Source organism: Alligator sinensis, unplaced genomic scaffold (assembly GCF_000455745.1).
Source record: "Alligator sinensis unplaced genomic scaffold, ASM45574v1 scaffold1277_1, whole genome shotgun sequence".
NCBI lineage: Eukaryota > Metazoa > Chordata > Crocodylia > Alligatoridae > Alligator > Alligator sinensis.
This window is the reverse complement of record NW_005842341.1, coordinates 845,747-868,349: the sequence shown is the minus strand read 5'-3', so window position 1 is coordinate 868,349 and position 22,603 is coordinate 845,747. Positions and strand designations below refer to the sequence as shown.

Genomic DNA, 22,603 nt, shown 5'->3' with positions numbered 1-22,603 from the left:
GACACAATGGGCGGTGCGGGGGGGTTCGGGGCCGCGGGGCGTCCCGCGAGTGAGGCAGGACGGAGCCGGGCTGTGACAAGGTGGGTGGGAGGCGCTGAGGCCGCTGAAGGTCCCCGCCGGGGGGGGCAAGGGCTTGCCGCCCCGGAGTGCCCCCCACTCCACTCCTGGGAGCCTTGGTGAGCTGTGCAGCCGAAGGGAGGTGTCCTGAAGCCTTCGCGGTGTCCGCCTTCAACTTCAAGCGCGCATCTAATCCCGTCCCGCGCGCAGCAGTGCCTGGGGTGGGCGGGATGTGTCCGGCCGTGAAGCGGGGCCGTCCTCCTGTGGGATAGCCCGGGTCGCGGCCAGGGTAAGGAGTCATTCATTTGACAAAGTGAAGTAGTAGTGGGGGTGGCGGAGGGAGCAGCGGCTTTTTCACAAATTAAACTTCAGTGACTAGCTTCATCTGGCTGCGCAGCTACAGGAAGGGATTGTGGAATGGACCGTTATCAGGAAATAGGACTTTTCTTGCTACAGCAGGGGTGCTCCAGCTCCAGTTTGCTGCCAGATCCGTCCCCACCCCCTGGGGCTGCGTCAGCCGGCCCATGGTGGGGAGTCCTGTTGGTCATGATCCTTCTTCCAGACAGAGCAGTGCAGGGCCTGATCCTGGCACATGAGGTTGGCACAGGACCCCAGAACCTGATCCCAGTGGGCAGGGGGGCTGCACGGGGCCCGATCCTGGTGTGCAGGGCAGATCCAACCCAGCTGGCTTGCAGGACCCCTGTGCTACATCATCAGATGAAGAACAGGATCCACTTATACCAGGCATGAACTGGGTTCATGTGCCCCAATGCTGCGCAGCACTTTCTGCTCCTGGTAACTTCAGTAGTCTCGGGAAGTTTGGAATGTGTTTATAATCTTGGGTTAATTATTTTTGCCCTCAGTGGACCCTAAATAGTATTAGGTGTTTTAAAAACATAGACTAAGCCAGGTCCCTGCCCCAAATGACTTGATGTCTAAAATAACATGGACTAGAAATTGGAATGAGAAAGCCAAATAAGGCAGGGGGAGCGTGTTTTATTTTTAAATTTTACTCTTATTATTTTAATGCCCCTAGAAACAGAAACATTTATCAGTAGAGGAAAGCATCTGCATTATTACCATCACAAGGCACATAGGTAGAAATTTAAATACTGTTCATATTGTTTTTAATTTAATCTTATTTATATTTTGTTAGCATCTAGGAGTCCCAGTCATGGACTAAGACCCCATTGTGCTAGGCAGTATAGAAATACAGAGTAAAAAAATGATCCATGCCACAAAAGAGCTTACAAAGGGGGATACAGAAAAATAGCTGAAACTAGTCCCACCCAACAAAACTCAACTCAGAATTCTGCACAACTTCAGTCCCTTCAGGCTCCTCCCTCTCCTACAGCCTGAGTAAACAGAGATGCCTTTCAGCATGTCTGGAAGGTCAGCAGACTGTTTCACACTAGGGGAAAAGCAGCTTTTATAGTTAGGGAATCCCAGCTAACACTCTCCCATCACTCTCTTAAATCTAGACACTGAGCAATTAGGGATGGGGAAACATTTTTCAGCAGGCTTTTCTGATGGTGGTAGTACATTTGATAAAAATGGTCCAACCAGTTACTAATGAAAATATTGTATGAACAAAGTTTTCATGACTTTTTCCATTAAGGCTGTGAATATTCTTGATTTTCTCTGGGTGCTGAAGCCTTTTTTAATGAAAAGTTCACCCGCATAAAAATAGGCAAACCACACATGCTGAAAATTCATCAGTGCATATAATTACTTGGTAGGCAGAGAGATGGCATTATTGTTAACTCAGATGCCTGATCTGAATGAATTAGAATTATCCATGTAGAATTAAGCCATCACCATGAGTGAAAACAAAAGTGGCACTAAAGTACATAGTGAAGACTGCTTCTATCCACTGACAAGGATAGGTTCAGTCCCACTGGAAAATGAAAGAACCTACATAAATATGTTGGCAAATTGCAAAATGGTAAATAACACTGGGTTCTTTTGGCTGAAAGCATGGGGATATTTCTAACTTGTTGGAGAGGAATGTCCTCTAGTTCTCAGATATAGAATTCAAGGATTTCTGTATTTCAAATGTGACTCATGCACAGGGGTTTTCTGAACAAAATTACACAAATTTTCCAAGGTCTCTTGGGACAACAGTTTGTTCCAGAGAATCTTCCTTTCTTTATTAACTGATGTTGAAATCATAGAGCCATTGAAATCAGTAACAACTTCTACATTTGACCTCAGTGGGGGTTGGACTTCACCTGTAGAATTTGGGAACTATTAAGTTATTCTGTTTTGTTGAGTCCAGAAGTCAGGAAGTAGTTGGAAGTTCTTCAAACCTGGGGTTTTATGACTAGGACAAGTGAATTCAACACGCTGATAATTCACTAACCTCAGGTTTTTTATTCATTCTTTAAAAAATACTTCACTTGGATCAGATTCTGCTCTCCATTACACTCATGTGAACCCAGAGTAAATTTCTGTATAACAAAGTGTAGGATCTGTCTGTCTGTTAAGGCACATTATCTTTACTACCACCCAAAACTGCTAAGATATAATTTTGCCCAAAGGCAATTGCATAAATCTAGGCTGACTACACAGAGCCGTCGCGCGCGCACATGTGCGCGCGCGTGCACATCTACTTACCTGCCACAGAGAGAATTCCAGTGTATTTTGTTATTATGATTACCATGCTTCTCAAGAGCAAGTAACACAATACTGTAACCACACGCTTATAAGATATCAAGATGCCTACACATGGGGAGGAAAGTAGTAAAACCAATAGGGTAAAATAATCCATATTTTATCTCACTTAGAAAATAAAGTATGGATCCACCGTTGGTGTCAGTTGGCATAGTTCCACTGAAATGCCTGCAGTGATACTGATTTATACTAGCAGAACATCTGGCCAAAAATGTTTAACCATTTATAACTCCTTGTTGTTAAGCATGTGTGAAGACCTTTTCAGATTATGTAAGAGAAGAAGAAAATAAGTAACTTCACGTTTCCCATTCTTTCTTCCCCCTGAATAAGTACAGACAGTCAGAAAGCCTGAGGTTGAATCGATTCAATCTTTGCAGGTTAGTCTAAGCTGCATAGATTGAACTGATAAGTAAGTGAACAAATGTTCACTTTTGATTTCCAAAATGCAGTCGCATGCCTGCAGTGGCTCAGGCCAGAAGCTGCAGGGGCGGGGTGCTAGAGAATACCTCCCTGCTTGGCTGGAGCAGACAGTTTGGGTCAAGGCTAGCTTGCCCACCCTGTAAGGTGGAGGGCTTTGCAAGAGAGGTGTAAAACATCCTGGGATGCTGAGGGACTGAGAGTTAACTTGAATCTGAGGGCATCTGGGACAGAAGTTCAATAAACCAATTTAACCTAAATCAGTTAAATCTGGTACTATATTCATCCACATTTATCTTAAACTGGTTTCGGCCTTTTTGCTCACTGAACTTCTGTTGTGTTACATATGTGAACCAGTTTCCAATCACTTAAACTGGGTTGCATGTAATTTCTGTCCCTCTGTGTCTATGGCTAGATAGCCCCAAGACAATACAGCTCTTGGCATTTTGTGCCAATTGCTTTGCAGGATTTTATAACTGGATCATTAAGCACATTCACTAACCTGATCATAACAATTTTGTATCCACTTTTAATCTAAGTGTAATCCACTTTAAATTTAAGTTTCCAGTGGAGTTGCTGTGGATTTACATAGCTGTAAATGAGAACAGGTTGTGGTCCATTCTTTTCAAATTCAGCTATAGTAGTATAGCTCTTTGGACAGGGGAACCCATGTATTTGGTGTCTGTCTCTCTTTCTAAACTGTACATAAACTTCCTAATTTGCCATTTTTAATTCCAAGCTTCCTTTGCCTATTCTCACCCTACATTTTTCAGAATGCACAGATCTTACAATTATCCGTTTTCAGAAAATTCCTAAAAATAGACTTGCATTAAAAAAGGTAAAATCCAAAAGAAAATAAAACATCCATAGAAATGAAAACCAATTCACCTGATCTTGAACTGCTTGGGTAATAATAACAGAATGCAGAATGGCCCATATAATATGGCAAGCACCATTCTTTTGTAACCATCATAAACTACAATGTCAATTCTCGTACCTTATTGTGAAACTCTGTACTAGCTCTATAAATATATCTATAAGAGTACACATGTTTATGTTAATGTGTATGTTTATATGTATATATCCATAAGTACATACATAGTAGAAGAATGTAGTTCCGACCTCTGTTAAAATAAATTGGGGACTGGTTGACAGGTTAAAAGATCCAGCTTTCTTCTAGTGAACGGTTTTGGCATGTAAAGGTTATTGAAGGCTATTCAGTATAATTTATATATTTATTTTTTACCTTTCAGCAAAATGATGCTCCAACACCCAGGCCAGGTATCTGCATCTGAAGTCAGCGCCTCTGCAATTGTCCCTTGCTTGTCCCCTTCGTTATCACTAGGGTTTGAAGATTTCACAAATCTAACCCCCCTGGTGAAAGAAGAATTGAGATTTGCCATTCAAAATAAGCGCCAATACCACAGGATGTCGTCTACATTGGACACAGTAACAATTTCAGAAAGAATGGTTGAAACATCTGTTCTGAAAGCAGAGGTACCTTTCTTTAATTATTTCAGTTTGATTAACATTCTAACATCACTTCACTACAAAATGCACTGAAAATCGAGAAAGATAGCATCTCCAATACCAATAGATCCTAAGACCTAAATCTGTCAATATCTTCAGTGCTCTAGTCCCTGTTTTCTTCAGATGCTGATACTTTTCACATCATTTATGGCTAGTAATTAACCAGTTCATTTTTAGCTGGACACAAGTAATGATTCCTTATTTGTGGAAGCGAGCATTCTGTTCTGTTTAGAGCAGAAGCTGGTCTGTGTCTTGCTTGATTTTTACATTGAGAGGGCTATCTCAATGAAGAAAACCTGAATTGGTTGTAAACCATTAATTGTTTGTAAACCTAGCTGTGAACTAAAAGAAGAATGTTATGCCATTTGATAGCACTGTCTTCTAAGAGAACTTATTATGCAATACCTGGGCTCACATGGCCTCCTTGTGAACTCATGCATACTGGGATAAACCAGAAGTACCTCTACCAAAGCTGTTGGAGTTACAGAAGTTTATGGCACCCAAGTAACTAAGCTAAGAATTTGGACCAGAGGGCCAGCATTACTTTGAACTTACACTGGAATAAAAGACAACAGAACAAACCCTCAAAGATCAGTAAACTTTGTGAGATCCCCTCAGTACAATCTTCATGTAAAACGGCTGCTTGACATCACCAGCTGTTCTATCCATAAAGGTGATGGGATCAGGCTCAGATCTAGATTGTTGCAAAAGAAGTAGTGGCTGCTACTAAACCATCAGATTAAGAGTCGGATCCTGCACATTTTTATTACTCAGACAAAGTTTCTACAGTTTTAAAATAACTGAATGATTAGTCATTAGGATAAAATGTTGACTTTCATACCTTAAATTAGTTTTCAGGATATAACCCATCTGGTACCTCACTCTGATCTCAGTTACACCATGCTTTTTGTTGACAAACTTAGTGGAGTTTCTCCAGTCTTGCACCGTTGTAAATGAAATGAGAATCATGTCCGCAGGCTGGCTGGCTGACTGTTGGTAACGCACGTATTGCAGTGAACAGTCTACAAAACAGAGCTATTATTGTTTTAGAGCAGTTATCAAAATGATGCTACTGTGTTTGCTGCATCACTCTAAATATGTGCACCTCTTTTGAATTTTCCTAGTTTGCACCTGAAGAAGATGAAAGGAAAAAGAGGAGAAGGGAAAGGAATAAAATTGCAGCTGCAAAATGCCGAAATAAAAAGAAGGAAAAAACAGAATGTTTGCAGAAAGTAAGTTACTGACTTTGACTGTTCTTACCCTGTTTTCATCCTGCCACTGTTGGACTAGAATTTAGTACCCCTCAGAGGTGGGTGTGGGCCAGGGAGGTTATACGGATTGCACCATGGCCCACCTGTCCAATTGAAGATCAAGCAAAGCTTTATTGGACACACACACACACACACACACACACACACACACACACACACACTGCTAAGCAGTAATGCTACACACATCATTGTGAATCTCACCACGCTGCAACAATCTTGGGTGGGTTTCATGAGAATTCTCAATCAGCTGGCCCTGCTGAGATAAGGCTCCCAGGTTCCCTGTCTGCATTGATCACCCAATGTTTCTTGGGATGTAGTCCAGCAGAGAGAGAACTTCATTGTACTTTGCTGTTTCTTTTATGACTTGATGTGATGTCATCGTTGCTAGGCAGTTGCTAGGCACTGTTGCTACCCTATTTTATTTTTCTAAGCAGTTCTATCTTTCTTAGCAATATTTACAATTACAGTCTCCAACTTAGACACCACAAACCTGTTGCTCTTAATTCCTCAAGGTTGGTTTCTTGTTGTTTTCCTTTTACTGGGACTTCTTGACCTGACTTTTTTCCCTGTCTGCTGTTTGGTTGTTCTGCTAAGTCTCCAGGTTTAAGTGCAAAACTGCACATCAGCTATTTGAGCCAATCTGGGGTTCATCCAGGGGATTCTGGGAGTTCTAGTTATTCATGTCAAGTAGTTGCAATAAGCGTATCTTTTCCTCTCTACACCACTACTACTGAGCAAATAAACAAGGTAGAAGAATGCAACTGTCTGCAAAGCCCTTTGAAATTCTTTGATGGATGGCAGTATAAATACACACACACACACACACACACACACGAGGTACACCGGTACATCAGTCCGATATCAGATTGGCACTGATATAAAGAAAATTGATTATCAGAAATCAGTCTGATGCGGCCGATAAATGCCTGTGTGTGCGCACAGCCACAGCACAGCACGCAGGTAGCGAGGAGCACAGCCCAGCAGCTTGGAGAGTTGCCTCCAGCTGGTAAGTCCAGTGTGGTGGAAGGAGAGGGGGGAGGGAAGGGGTATGGGGGGCAGATGAACACCCCCTCAGTGAGGGAGGGAGTGGGGCTGGGGCAGGCACTGCCTAGGTGGGTGGCGTGTGGGCCAGAGCTGCAACTCGTCCAGGAGGTACACCGGGAGTGGGGGCTCCTGGGGTGCGCTCACATGCCTTCCTGGGGTGTGCGCAGCGGTGGGAGCTGCCCTCCCTTCCCTGTGCCCCCTGGATAAGCCACGGCTTCGTCTCATACCCTGCCCCGGCTGGGCAGCATGTGCTCCAGCCCCACTCCTCCCTTACCATGGAGGCCTTAATCTGCCCCCCTGCACACACCCATTCCCTCTCCCATCCCCTTCCACCATGACAGATTTACCAGCTGCATACAGCTGTGTTGGAAATCAAATCGGTATCAGCCAATATGCCTCCTTTAAAATCAGCTATTGGTATCAGCCCCCCAAATCTGTCAGCGCACCCCTAATACGCACATGCACTTATGTATGTATCTTAGTGAAAACTGAAAATATCTGAAAAAGCACTATAGAATCAATAACAATTGCTGCTGCTCTAAAAAACAGAAGTGCTTTTGTGTGGATATTAATTTACAAATGTATACAAAACGCTGGAAGAATTTAAAATCACTTTTCATGTCCATGATGTCTGTTACAAATCTTAATCAGTTATAACTTCTTCATGACCCAGGTTGATCTCTCTGTGAAATGGATGCCTAGTTACAATGACTAATATAGTAGGTTAAAATTAGAGAGATATCTCATCTGGTATTTGATTAAAACTCTTGATCTTTTCAGTTAAATCATGTTTACAGATAGCAAGCCTAGGTGTTACTACTATAGTTTATTAGTCCTCTAAGATGACAGCACTGTAAAACAGGTGATGCCGTGAAGTCCTTCAGTTTCACAAAGGACAAGAATGGGCATGTAGTACCCCTTGCAGTTTTCATGTCTCTCTCTGTTACCAAGTTTGGGATTAATAGCTTTTAATATTTAGGATATTTAAGACACTAAGGAGTCTCTCAAAGACCCCATATGACCAACCATACAAAGGAGTGCTAAGAGGATGGGCTTCTTCTTAAACCCTTCCTGACATTACCTCTTTGTCCAGAAGTGTTTGCCAGGAAGATGCCAGAAATATTGTACTGCCTCCATAGCACTTTAAGTTTCTGTTAGTCTGGAAAAAGGAAACCAGGCAAGGTCTCAGATTTTGCACTTTCTCTAGGCTATTGGGCTGCCCTGAATAAGTTCATTATGACCTACTTTTTTGGTAGCAGTCAGTAAGATCCCTTTTCGTCAAAGAAATCTATGACAAATAGTTCTGTTAACTTTATTGTAGGCATCCAGAGTCTCAAAAAGCCTGTAAATACTATTCTGTAACCTAGGCTCCTAAACCCTGCTACAATATCATGTCAGATTCAAACACTATATTTTAAAGCCTTTCCTGCCCTAGGAAAAATGGTGTATTCTTACATTGTGTTAGCTAAGGTACAATAACTAACAGGCAGGAAAATTTTAGGGAAGACAAGTCAATTTGCAGTTTAAACACATTTCAGTATTTTATGGTTCAAGACAAACCTTAGCCTTTCTTGTAGTCTTTATGTTGGGCCAAAGTAAGTGAAAATTATAAACTACCGTGTCATCAGTAGGATTTTATCAAATGGTAGGGTAGTGTAAAAGTGATGCTGTACCTGTGATGATCTAGATATTATGTGAGAGGCAAGGATTTCTTAGGGTAATTACTCACCCCAAGAAATCCTTGCCTCTCAGATATTAGCTACCTTGAGATAAGAACATACCTTTTCCTAGTGAGGACACACTTGGTTAAATCTTTTAGGCCTAAGATTAAAACCAAGATTGACAGCTGTTTTTTACTGTAAGATTCACCTCAAAGATTACACTTCAGTGAGGTAGGTGAATTTGTGTTTTTATATATGTGGAGTTAAAAAATGGCTATGACATAATGGTTTTGTAAAAATAAAACCTTATTCCTAAGGGTAATTGTTTGAGCTGGGAGTTGAGCCCTATCAGTGGGCCAGTGCAGTAAGCTTGATATGCAGGTTACCCATGTAAATCATATACTCTTGCCCACTCCTCTCCCACAGTGTTATTAAATTAGAAGAACTCTTGCATAATAGGATAAAGTAAAAAACAGGTAGTTTGTTATATTTTAAAAAAACCCCACAGTTCTGCTGCGGTCACATTAAGTTTAAAAATTGCACGATTGGAATCCTTTTGGTAAAACTTACCTCATAGGACAAAGGTCAGGGTGGGTCAATTTTATAAACCTAGCATCATTGACAATCCCTTTTTAACCTATTTTTTGTAGCAGACCGTGGCAGTGTTCTAGTGGAACACTGGTTACAGGTGGCATTTCCAAATGACATGCGGGTTTATGGAACAGCACCTGATGTATGTTTTGCACCCTGGTAGGTAATGTAACATTCTAGTGAGCTAATACAAGGGCACAAATAAGCTAGGTCAAATTCTGATCACTTCAACCAGTACATATCTAAAGCAACTCTACCAAAGGCAATGGATTTATTCTGCATGTACACCAGGCAGAAGTTGACATTGTGACTATTTTTCTTTCAAGGGCAAAGACCACATTTTGAATCTATTCTCTAAACTATTACAAACTGGTGATGTGTATAGCTTTATAGTTGTGCACTATTAGAAACATGTAGTTTCTGTCTAAAATAGCCATCATGCCTTGCTACCAATAAAGGGCTGCTACTCTCAGTCTAATAGCTATGTCTCTGCTCTGTGGCTAGGAATCAGAAAAACTGGAAACTATCAACGCAGAACTAAAAGCCCAGATTGAAGAACTAAAGAATGAGAAGCAGCATTTGATATACATGCTCAATCTCCATAGGCCTACTTGCATAGTCCGAGCGCAAAATGGGAGAACGCCTGAGGATGAAAGGAACCTCTTTATTCAACAGATCAAAGAAGGAACATTACAGGGCTAAGTGACAATGATGAGGCAAAACGAAGAGTCCTCATAAGTACATCTCCACACCAAAAATCCAGAATCCACGGAGGATCTGACTTAAGGTGTATCTGCAGGATTCTATTAGTCAAAAACCAATAGGCAGGAGGGTTGCTTTGTTAAGCAGGAAGGATTGTGTTGACTCAGCTGTGATCCTTCCCCTCAAAAGACTTGTTCATGCTCAAGTCAGAGTCCTCTGCCTCAACTCTAGGTTTTAGTACGTCACATGTGCTGTTCCTAGAAGCTACCAACAACAACTGCAGAAGTTTTACGTTTCTGCTTGTATACAGTACCTGCACTCGTGATGTCTGTGCTAGAACACTATGACTTCCAATGATGCACTTCATACAGACAGCAGTGCTGGATGGACACTACCTTTCCTTGTTGCTAGTAGGGAACGCAGACAGAGTATTTTCAAAGCTTTCAAGTTTTCAGAATGATGCGTTCTGGAAGAATGTGTTGGTATATAATAATGCATTTTAACCTAATGCAAAAAAGCCTTTAGTTTCAAATTGAGCATTGTATTTTTTTTTTCTTTACAACACTTGTGTGGGTTTTTGTATGACTCATCTCAGACTTTGATTCTGAGAAGTTTAGTAGGTATGACAAGCATCAATATCTTGCAAAATGTCCATGTAGCTAAAAAAAAAAAGTTTGCATTTACTGAACTGGAGCTCATCCATTGTTCTTCAGCTTGCAGTTGTGCCATGAAATACAGCCAGGCACTTTGCCCTGTGAGCACTCAATGCACAATACCCAATATACACAGTATTTCAAAGCAGTTATAGGGATCAAATTTACACAGTAAAAGTAGACTTGCCAAATCTGAACTTCCTTGAAAATGAGTTCCTAGGTCCTATGCTTTAATTTTACTGAAGTATTACTCATTCTGTTTGAAATTCACCTCTGTGTGGAGAGTTAGTTGAAGTGTGATACGTCACTTAAGTCCTAATTTGAGGCTATACATGTACTGTTGCTGTAATTTAATATACATGCATTTTTAAGAATGTCCTATCTTGTGCTGGCCCTCTGTGCAGGTGTGAATGGCATTCTCTAAGAGAGAATTAGCTGGGAAAGGATTCAGTGAGTTTTGTTTGAAATAAGGACTGCAGGACTGAATCTGAAGTTTGTGAATCATAGAAAATGGAAGTGGAAAAGACTTAGATTACCTAGGATTTGATCCTGCAAACTTCCACTTGTTAGTAATTCTTACTCATACACTTTAGTGGGACTCGTTCCAAGAGTAGCTCTTATGCACATGACTAAGGTTTTGTGGGACTCTAATCCAACACTCTGTCAAGATTACTTCCTATTGTCATATGATTCATAAAAAACATCTAGCTTTTCTTTTATATTTTGGTGGGGACTGCAGTCAATCAGAATGCTGTTTGGAACCCCAAAATGGACTAAGACTTTGCTGTAATGGGTAATTATTTTTACTTTTTATTAAAATCTAACCCTAGATGTTTTGAACTACTAATAGAGCTGCTAGACAAAAGAACTAGAGCTATGAGTGTTTAAATTCTGATGTTTCTGTGAAATCCTCAGATTGTTTAATTCTATTAAATATTATTCTTACAGTTTTCTGTAAAAGAAAATATTATCCTTATTTATCACTAATATCCTAATAAGTTGAGCTAATAAATATTGCAAACCAGACAAAACTGAAAACACAAGTGCTGTGCCGTTTTTTGTTTATTTTCACTTGTTGGTGTCTAATATTATATATTCCTAAATTCAATGGTTCTGTTTGGGACACCACTTCTAAAAAATATATAAATGCCTAATCCTTGCCTCACATGAGGCACTGACTATTTTGCAGCATCAGATAATAGCAATTACACTTTCCAAAGTTCCAGACCTCCATCAGTGGTGTCTAACAGCATAATGTCCCACTTTAAACAGAGCAGACCAGAAGAATAGAGCTTACAGTACATAATATTTTACACCAGTTGTGCAGTGTTGAAATTGCATTTTTAATCTAAAATAATATACAGGCTAAACCAATAGATACCTCAACCATCAGCTTCTTACTTTGCGAGTCCCAGATGAGTATATCAGATATCATACCTGATCTTATGTTACTTTTATATTCTGCAACAGAACTTCTTAATACACTTTCTTAAGATCTGGATATATTGTAATGTCCTCTATCATGTATCAGCTGTGTACTTCATGTACCTGAAAAGTGAATGTATACAAATACAATGCACTGGGCCAGATTAATCCTGGGTACAGTTGTGAGGCACTTCCACTGACTTCAATGAAGGTTGCTTACCTCCTGTTCCTGCTGCAACTCCACTGTCTTAAATGGAGTTCTTTAAGGGATTAGTTTGGCCCATTGTCTGTCTGACACAGGAAATTCCTGAAATGTGTTACAATTACCTTGTAAAATAATTTTTCATTGGTATTTGAATTCTGTAATATGGATTTATTAGATTTAGGCACCATCCAGATACCATACTCCTTGTCTTTGTCTCTTGTGTATCAAATTTCAACCAAGGTAAAAAGTTTGTCACCTCTACTGTTATAAGGTGTTAGCACAAAAACTGGTACCACTTATTGTTAATCACTATTACAAAACTTGTGTCTCTCCTTTAGGGATTTTGTATGGTTGCTCTTAACCATATTACTGGTGACGCAGGCGTCATGCTTTTGCTGCTTGAGTTAAACGTAAATGTTATTTACTAGCATGCCAAATATTAATATGGTACCACTACTTTTGTTAGGAGTTAATCTGTCTTTATTTCTATCTGTTCAATCATAGCTGCTTCCCTGTGTGTGTGTGTGTGTGTGTGTGTGTGTGTGTGTGTGTGCGCGCGCGCACACGCGCACGTGTGCATGTGTATGGCATAATTGGGAAGTTATGGTACTTTGAATATTCCCAGGAAAGCAATGTTTAAAGTCTAGACAGGAGCAATGCATTATATGGGTTAAGTAAATGTCTAGTTTATTCAGGAGAACCTATAAAAATGCATTAAAACAATTTGTTTTCTATTCTTGAGTTTGTTTTGATACTTTAATAAAAAATAATTAATATCCATTTGTTCATGTGTGACTTAATTCATTCTGAGATTCATTCAAAGTTTAAAAACTGCTTCTTTTCCTAGAACAATACTGGAAGGCAGGACTCCTGACTTTCATTTCCAGCCTTGCAACTTGCTATGTGATCTTGGATGAGTCATTTCAGTTGTTCAAATTTAAGTTTTACCTATCTGTCAAACTGAGAGAACCATTTTATTGGGATGCTCTTAATATTTCTATTGCTTTAGAGTGATCAGATAGAAGGTGCCATGAAACGCAAGGTGTTAAAAATAATTTCCTTGGAGGAGACGGGAACGTTAAGAAAAATGGCCAACATGTTTCTGCAAAAACGATCATCTACATTAATACACCAAAGTCCCCAAATATTGTAGAAGTGTTTTGCTTCTCACAGGTACTGTCGTAAAATTTTGGTCTTGGTATGTTGCAAATGATCATAACCCTTAATGTAGCAGAAACTGTAGAAGGTTAGACCAGGAGCCCAACTTGTAAATCACAAACCAATAAACACATAAATCCAAAACCTAGTTGACTAACTGTTTAAAATTTGACCTTGAATTTCCTCTAGGAGTTCCCTCAGAATCTAGGTAGAATTTGGGGCCTAGCGTTTTTTACACTTTATTTTTCTTTATATATGCAAGTTCCTTATCATAACAACTTTTAAAGCATGACACTAGCCAGTCTGTCCATCTGCATTTATCATACATTGTCTCCTATCTATGCTCTCATCTGCAATCATGCTTTAGCTCTGCTTTGCTTAATCTTTTGTAAGTCAGCTGTTTGTCTTCAACACAGTCATGTGTTGTTGTTTTTTTTTAAATGTGACCAAAAGACTAAAGATTTCTGATTCTAGTGTTTTTACACATGGTCTGAAATGTATGAATTGAACCCATATAACTACATACATACACCAGCTATTACATTCCTAATACAGACATTACTGCAAGAGTGAGGCACTGGAATGTAAGTTCTAGGATCTGTTCTTGCTATGTTTCAGTTCTTTGCCTGATGTAAATTAGTATAGTTCCACTGATGTGAATTTTAATCCATGAATAACTATTAAACAGAACAGTCAGGGATGTATCCTCTCACATGCTTACACCAGTGACAGTGGATGACAGAAGAACCCTTCAGACATACCTTGTTCATATGCTCTCCTTCAAAAGCATCTACTGCTGCGGCCATGGAAACAATACTGGGCTAGAAGAAATCTTGGTCTGACTGTTTTTATGTAACAGAGGTTGTTTAAATACCATCTGACCCTGCATGTGTGGAGATGTTTAATGCAAATGAAAGATGGCAAATTCAAAACTGAAGAAAGAACCTTTTCATACAGTGAACAGTTAGGCTGTGGAACTCATTGCCACAAGCTGTTTCCAAGACCAAGAACTATGGCAAGATGCAAAGAAGGACTAGATAATTGTACAGATGATAAAACATCCAGTTATGAGGTTAAATTAAGAGTGTGAAAATTATATAAATCTCATGTTTCTGTTCTCAAAATAATTGCTACCTTTTAAGGATTGGGATGAGACCTCCTGGGACACAAGTATCCCACAGTTACCCTTTTTTTTTTTTTTTTTAACAATATCCTTGGAAGCAACTGGTGCAGGCCACTTGTTGGCAGGATGCTGGATGTTGGGTCTGGTCCAATTTGGCAATTCCCATGTTCCCAGGTTTGTACAGTATCCACAACTGGGGACTCTGGTACATAATATAAAAATTAATAATAATAGTAAGTTATGTTGTATTAGGAATACTTAGCATACCTCACTGATTTATAGAAACAGTCTGGTCATATATTTGGCTTATAATGTTGGACCCCATTCTTTAAAATGCAAGTTAAGATAAGAAAAGTGACAAGTTTGAAAATAGGAACGTATCATTTAAAAGATCATCTCTTCAGTGAGCATTTGAAATAAGGTCTGCTGACTTAAGAGATATGTTGGGCCAGCCCTAGCTATTTTGCTGCCCTTTCTCTACTATATTCACAGAGCTAATTGCATTGACCAATGAGAAGCTGCTACTAATTAGTTGGCTCTAGAAATGCTGCCCTGGGCAACTTACCAGTTTGTCCAAAGAATGGGCCTGCTCTGATGACAGGAATAATCATTTACTATTTTTCAGTCTTGTTAGACACACAAAGACACCACTGCTAAGAGGGAATGAGTTTGGACAGTATTCTTGATGCTGCATTGCTTCTGACTGCAGAATATTTACTATTACTACTGAAAATGATACATAGGCCAGAAAAAAACATTGATTTGCAGTTCCCAAGTCCAGTATGTAGAGTTGTCACTTAGAAAAATCTTCAGACATGTCAGGTGCACAAATATGATATGGAAGTAAAATGAGAAGTAAAGTTGGGAGCCTACAATGCCATTTTCTACATTTCAGACTATAGCAACTGTATACAAACAGACTTGGAAGAACCCAGGCACATCTGAGCATAGCTAATATTATGGGAAGTTTTCATTTGAAGACAGTTGTCAAGCCTATGGTCCATTGGGCTAATATGGCAAGCAGGTTCTGCAGCTAAGGGCACAAGGGAGTGATATGGCTAACATTACAGCAGGCTGCTTTGACTGTACCCTTTTGCTGCCTTAAGTTAAACTGTACCCGTCAGAGCCACAGTGAGATGCCTTAACTGCCCTGCCCCTGTGAGTAGGCTAACAAAATTACTCATAGTAAATTTAATGTAATGCAAAAGCATTATTTTATCCAGCATGTTGCCAGATCCTGCAGCTGGCATTTGCTAATGCCAGCACTGTAGAAGGGACTATATTTCAAATATAGACCGTTCTTCTTCATATCTTTAAATTCAGAGATATTATTAACACATGTAAAGTTACTCCTGTATAGAGGGCACTGCAGCCACGACTCACTTGCTAAAACAAGGGGCACCTTCTCTCCCTCTCTTGAGTAAGCTGTGCTCTCCCATTGCCCTCTTTCTTCCTTGTCTGGTACAGTAACAGCTCCCTATCTCATTTAAGTCTATTTTAACTTTGCGAACAGAAGTGGAGTGACACTAAATCAGTAGTGCAGGGTTGCACAAATGGCTAGAAACCGAGTTAGAACAAGAACTAAGGAGTCCAGGATCACTGTTGCCAACTTTTACAAGTTAATCAAATGTTCTTAAAGTTCTATCTCCTGGAGGCATGTGAATAGGTGAGAATCTCAATCCCCATGGAGAAAAACTTGAAAATGTTACCAGATTATATGGCAAAAGTTCAGAAACCAGTCAAAAATAAAAGCAACTCAAAATATATTAGGTGTTTTTAAACTGCATGAATTTGTAAGCAAATCTTATGGGTATGTTTGGCCCTGACTCATGATCTTATAATGCATAAGGTTGATCATATTCTATTCCTGCTGTAACAACTAAGGATGCTGCTGCTAAAGTTATCAATTATCTGTGGTGTCTGAAAGGCTCTAAAGACTAGGCTTAGTGAAAAGAAGCTTAAAATTAATGGCGAGAGCAAAAAAAGGTGAGTGTTTATAAAACTGTACTTGCTTTCAAGGTAACATGCAAACATCTCACTGCTCTCTGAACTAAGCTAAAGGCAGTGAGCAAAACTCTTTGTAAATTCATCTTCATAGGTATTTTTATGCTGATTCCCATGGCAGCATTGTGTTCCGTTCTTGAGCCTCCAGTCCCTTTGTGTAGTGATTCTCCACTTCGTTTCTCTTTAGATATAAATACTTGAACGAACATAATGTTCCAGGGCCTGCTTATATGAAGACAGCGGGAGAATCCCATCAGTTATAGTAGTTATTATTCCAAAGGAAGTTAAAACAGTGCTAAGTTTGCATAATTAAGCATTCAAAGACCAGGAAATACTTATGTTAAGGTTTCAAGTAGAAGCTTAAGCATGTCTTGTGTATATGGCAAATAATATCTTGTGGGGAGTGTTTAAAGAGCACAATGCCCTGCCAAGGAGTGAGATATATACCTCAGCCTGCATACCAGTAGCTGCATATGAGGGTGGGCAATTATTTTAGCTGGAGGGCCACTTAATGAGTTTTGGTGAGCTGTCAAGGGCTGTAAAGGTAGCCATGTGCCCCATGCCCCGGTCACCATCTTGAAACTGGAAATCCTGCCCCTGACCTTTGCCACCATAAGTCCCTCCTCTTGCCCCCAGAAGTACTCCTTTGCGGGAGCAGGTGTTCATCTTGGAACCAGAAAAAAAAAATCATATGCTAAAAATCAAACATCTACTATAACATATTTTAATTTTATTTTAAAAATATTTTGTCCTGATTTGTGTGTGTTTGCACAGTGTATATAGAGGTGATTGAATAATAGCTCAAAATAAAGTATTACTCTTGTACAGTGTGTGTGGTGTGTATGTGGGGCATGTGTGGGGGAGTGGGTGGGTGTGTGGTGGGGTGTGTGTGTGTGTGGGGGGAATGTATAGAGGGGCGAGGGTGTGTGTGGGGAAGGCATGCGGGGTGCAGGTGTGTATGTGAGGGTGAGGGAGAGGGGTGTGAGGGAAGGTGTGGGTATAGGGGGATAAGCCCCCCCCACATGCCGCCCTGGTACACAACCCCTGCCACCAGGGGCAACAGCAGCAAGTGGCAGGACCTTGAGGGGCTCATGGCCTGCACAGGTGGAGCCCCCTGGCAGCACACAGCTCCAGCCATTTCTGGGAGCTGCACATGATGGCAAAGAGCGGGGCCAGGCCACCGCACCTCCATTGTGTGGGGCTCCCTGTGTCTCTCATGCAGCTCCCAGGACCCAGCCAGAGCCATGTGCCATGGCAGGGGAGCCCCATGTGATGAAGCCAACAGCCTGGACTGACTCCCTGCCACCACATGCAGCTCCCAGGACTCCACTGGGAAGCAGGGAGCAGAGACGAGCCAGCCTGGCTCCATCGTGTGGGGCTCTCTGCTACTTCTGGCAGAGTCCCAGGAGCTTTATATGGCGGCAGGGAGCAGCAAAGTCTGCTGGCTCAAGTGCGCAGGGCTTCCCTTGCTGGTGTGCGAGTCACGGGAGCCGCACGTGAGCCATGGGGAGCCCCATGTGATAGAATTGGGCCAACCCAGACTCTCCACTCCTGCCACCTCGCTGCGTGTGGGCCCTGGGCTCCATGCCCCTGCCCACTTGCAGTTTCTCCCTGCCCCGCAACGCTGCCCTACCTGCTGCCTGGGCCACTGCAACAGGAACACGAGGAGGAGCTGGGGGAGCTGAGCAGTTCCCTTGGCAGCAGCCCTGCCCTGAAGCTGTGTGCTCGCCAGGGCTGGGGCCAGGGCTCTCCCCTACATGAGGGTGGGAGTACAGCACACTGCCCTGGCAGGAGTGGGTGGGCCTCATGCAAGTGCAGCAGGGACAGCCATGGGCTATACCTGCCCCCCACACACACAATTAATTGGTGGGCAACTACCCACGGGCCAGATTAAATCACCTGGTGGGCCAGATCTGGCACACAGGTTGTATTTTGCCCACCCCTGATCTACACCAATGGCTCTCAACCTTTTTAGACTCAAGGCACCCATTGAAAAATGCTAACTCTTACTTTTCACTTATTTTTTGAATACAGAAAAATAATAAAGCAATTCTTCTGTTACAAACAACTAAGAAAGATTATAACAGGTCAGAATGTTTTTGACACTATGGATTCCTATTTGAAATCTCTTGGTTTGCCTTGTTAATCCTGCATCTGTATTTACCTACCTGACAGTGCTAATACTGTGTGGTATCCTGTAACACCCTTAAAAGGATCTCACAGCATGCAGAGTGCTGCAACACCTGGTTGAGAATCACTGGTCTAAACAGCACAGCACTGTGCAGTTACCCAAAGTACCTAACCATACACTAGCTCTGGAATCAGAAGCAGTCCCATTAGTATGGCTCTGCAGCTGGACTAATTAGCTCCAATTAGCCCAACTGGTTAGCTCATTCATGTGGCTGTATTGCTTCCAGTTCTGGAAGTAGCACATACACAGCTAGCTTGGGGATCTTTGCATGGTACTGACTTCTGCTATAAAGATGTACTCGTAGTGACATGATCACTTGTTTCTCAATAACAAAATATATTTTACGCCTTGTCTGCACATATACTTTTTCTTGCAGTCTTTTGAACTGATGGCATATAATAGAGTCATAGAAAATGAGAGTTGGAAGGGACCTCAGGAGGTCATCTATTCCAACTCCCTGCTCAAAGCAGGGCCAACATCAGCTATATCAATCCCAGACAAGGCTTTGTCTAGCCAGGTCTTAAAAACCTCCAAGGATGGAGATTCCACCACTTCTCTGGGTAACCTGCTCCAGTGTTTTACTACCATCTTAGTGAGAAAGTTCTTCCTAATATTTAACTTAAACTTCCCTTGCTGCAACTTGAGACCATTGTTCCCTGTTCTGTCATCTGCCGCCACTGAGAACAGTTTAGCTTGGGGGGTGCAAAATATGGCCCACAAACTGAATCCAGCCCACCGAGGGATTTTGTCCAGACTGCAGAGGATTCTTCAACCCTGCCTGGCCCAGGTGTGAGAGGCAGCCCAGGCAGTGGCATGTGCAGCTGGTCCTGCCACCCCGGGGGCGTGCAGTACGGCTGGCATGGTGCAGCAGCCGGACTTATTTCCTGGCACCCCCTGCAGCAGCGGTTCCTTCCAGCTACTGGTGTCACTGCTGGACCTGGCCCCACTGCTTGGGCACCTAAGCCCATCCACCCCACACCCACTCGGGTGCCAGATGGAGTGGGCAGGCAGGGTCTTCATGGAGACTGGCCTGGGACTTGTGTGGGTAAGGTGCATGTCCGGGCAGATGGAATGGGGCCATGGGCAGGCAAAGAGCGGCATCTGGGAGTGGGATGGGCAGGCTGGGATTGGGGTCAGGATAAGAGGGTGGTGACAGCATGGGGCTGGGGCCTGGGGCAGAGCAACAATTTGCTGCCCGCACCCCCTGTGATGGTTGCCAATTTTGAAGTCAGGGGCATGCCAGGAGCAGATTGTAGCTTTGCCCCCAGCCCTACGCTCTCACCGCCCTGTGATCTGGCACCAGCCCCACCCAGCCATCCTGCTCCTAGACGCCGCTCCTCACCTGCCTGCAGCCCCATCCCATCTGCCTGGATGAGCGCACCCTCCCTATGTGGATCCCAGACCGGCCTCCATGGAGACCCTGGGATCGCCAAGTGCTGAAAGGGCCAGGCCCTGGGGAAGAGCCACTTAGGGAGTTGTGGTGTTGTGGTGAGTTGTTCTGGATGGGGGATGCTGATCTGGTCCATGACAGCTCACCAAAACTCCCTAAGTAGCCCTCTGGCTCAAATAATTACCCATCCCTGATCTAGCGCTATCCTCTTTCTAACCAGCCTTCAAGTAGTTGAAGACTGTTATTAAATCCCCCCTGAGTCTTCTCTTCTCCATACTAAATAAGCCCAGCTCCCTAAGCCTCCCCTCAGAAGTCATGTCCCCCAGCCCCCTCACCATTTTTGTTGCCTTCCCCTGGACCCTCTCCAATTTGTCCACATCCTTTCTGTAGTGGGGGGCCCAAAACTGGACGCAGTACTCCAGATGTGGCCTCACCAGTGCCAAATAGCGGGGAATAATCACTTCTCTTGGTCTGCTGGCAACACTCCTACCAATGCAGCCCAGTATGCTGTTAGCCTTCTGCCCAAGAATGGCACACTGCTGGCTTGTCTTTAGCTTACTGTCCACTGTAACCCCCAGGTCCTTTTCTGCAGAGTTGCTGCTTATCCAGTCAGCCCCCAGCCTGTCCTGGTGCATGGGATTGTTCTGTCCTAAGTGCAGGACTTTGCACTTGTTCTTGTTGAACCTCATGAGATTTCTTTTAGTCCAATCCTCCAATTGATCTAGGTCTTTCTGAATCCAGCCCTACCCTCTAGTTTATTTACTACTCCCCCAGCTTGGTGTCATCTGTAAATGTCAATATATTAAAGTAATGTATCTATAAAGATGTTCAGTGAATGAGGCAAGGGCTCCTTGTAAGACACAGTCTGCTGTCATGACATATGGAATCACATATAAACTGGAGGTGTTCATTGACACGCATATTAAAAAATGTAAAAAAATACAACTACATCTTAAAAAGAAATGTAAAGGTTTCCAACCTGCTTGAGTTCCGGGTATTTTCCTTTTACTTGCCAGTGGCCACACCTCATCTGAAACTCCATACAGCACCAAAACATCACATGGTTGAGAAATATTGCAAGTAAACACACTATTACAAAAAAGTACACTGAAAGCCCCAGGGGAAGCAAGTACTCGGTGGTTAGTGCAGTCAGATCCTGTCAGAGATAGGAACCTTGTGTGATTCTCAGGTAGCTTCCCCTCCAGCTGAGAGAGGAGCTGTGTTAAAGTGCTCCAGAGGAGGCATATCAAACCTGCTTTGGACAAAATACATCACTGTGACAGGTGCGATTGAAGGGGGATTGAAAGAGCAAGAGAAGAGCATTAACCATCTCCTCCCCCCCCCCCCCCCCCCCCCCCCCCACTAACAACAAACTAAATTGAGGATGTACATATTTCCAGCAAATAAACTTTTGATTGCCTTGCAAACAACCAGTTCCTCCTCCTCAGTTCCTCCTTCCCTCTTTCTTTCTCTTTGCACTGCAGCCACTCCCCAACATTCCCCAGGAGTTTCCCATAGTAGCAGCAGCCACCACCACAGACAAGGGTTAAATTGGTAGCTACCTATCACACCAGATCTAAAGGAGTACTGGGACAGCCACCATCACTCAGTTCTGAACATCTCTTTCAGGGCAGAACTTGTGCGCCAAATAAACTCCTGATTCCCAGAAACATATGTCATCCTTGTTTAGTCACTAGCACCAGGTTCCTTTGAGACTCAGAGGTGCTCCAGTATTTTTTGCGCTGGTTGCAGTGACACATCTACTGCAGTCAGTGCCAACAGCCTGGTGCATGTCTGGGAATTAATGGGGCTTGTTGTAAAGAAATGAGCACAAAAATGCTAATCCACTTGACAAATATGACAAATGAAATGATAAATAGAACTGGGCAAATAAACCTGTGGAAGGAAGCAGGGAACAATTGAAAAGGAAAGATGCAAACACCATCTTGTCTTAGGCTGCCCATGAGCTGCAAAAATGTGTGCACAGTGATGCAGTGTTCATGAGAGATTTGCTTGATGATAGAAGATGATGGCAAGGGAGAAGAGATTGATGTCATATATCTTGACTTCAAAAAAGCCTTCGATCTGGTGTCCCATGATCGTCTCTTGGAGAAACTGGCCAATTGTCGCCTTGGGTCCTTCATGATCCACTGGCTGGAAAATTGGCTCCGGGGTCGGACCCAGAGGGTAGTAATTGATGGAAGTCACTCATCGTGGTGTCCTGTGACCAGTGGGGTCCCCCAAGGCTCTGTCCTTGGACCCATACTGTTCAACATCTTCATTAATGATGGGACTGGCCAGGGAGTGGGTGATGCCTGCTGTGTGCTACACGTGCACTTGAACAGAATTCAGTTTCCAAGAATAGCCTCTGATCCCTTTCAGGCCCTGAGGCAACAATGGCCACAGTGTGCCAAATTCAGAACTGGGGTAAGCACATTTTCTGACCTGAACTCAAGTGTGACTAAGTGCTGGTGTAAGTAGTGTGTTGGCACTGACCCTGATGTTAGA

At 42.6% G+C, this 22,603-nt stretch overlaps 1 protein-coding gene across 1 annotated transcript in view; it reads left to right on the top strand.

Annotated features, from left to right (window-relative positions):
- ATF3 (activating transcription factor 3) overlaps positions 1-13,029 on the top strand; it is a 38,873-nt gene extending 25,844 nt beyond the window's left edge. The window contains exons 3-5 of the mRNA XM_006028784.3: positions 4,401-4,644; positions 5,802-5,909; positions 9,749-13,029. Of these exons, the coding sequence (XP_006028846.1) occupies positions 4,405-4,644; positions 5,802-5,909; positions 9,749-9,946 (546 nt within the window). The 5' untranslated portion in view covers positions 4,401-4,404 and the 3' untranslated portion in view covers positions 9,947-13,029. The remainder of the gene's footprint in view (positions 1-4,400; positions 4,645-5,801; positions 5,910-9,748) is intronic.
- Positions 13,030-22,603: the final 9,574 nt, after the last annotated feature.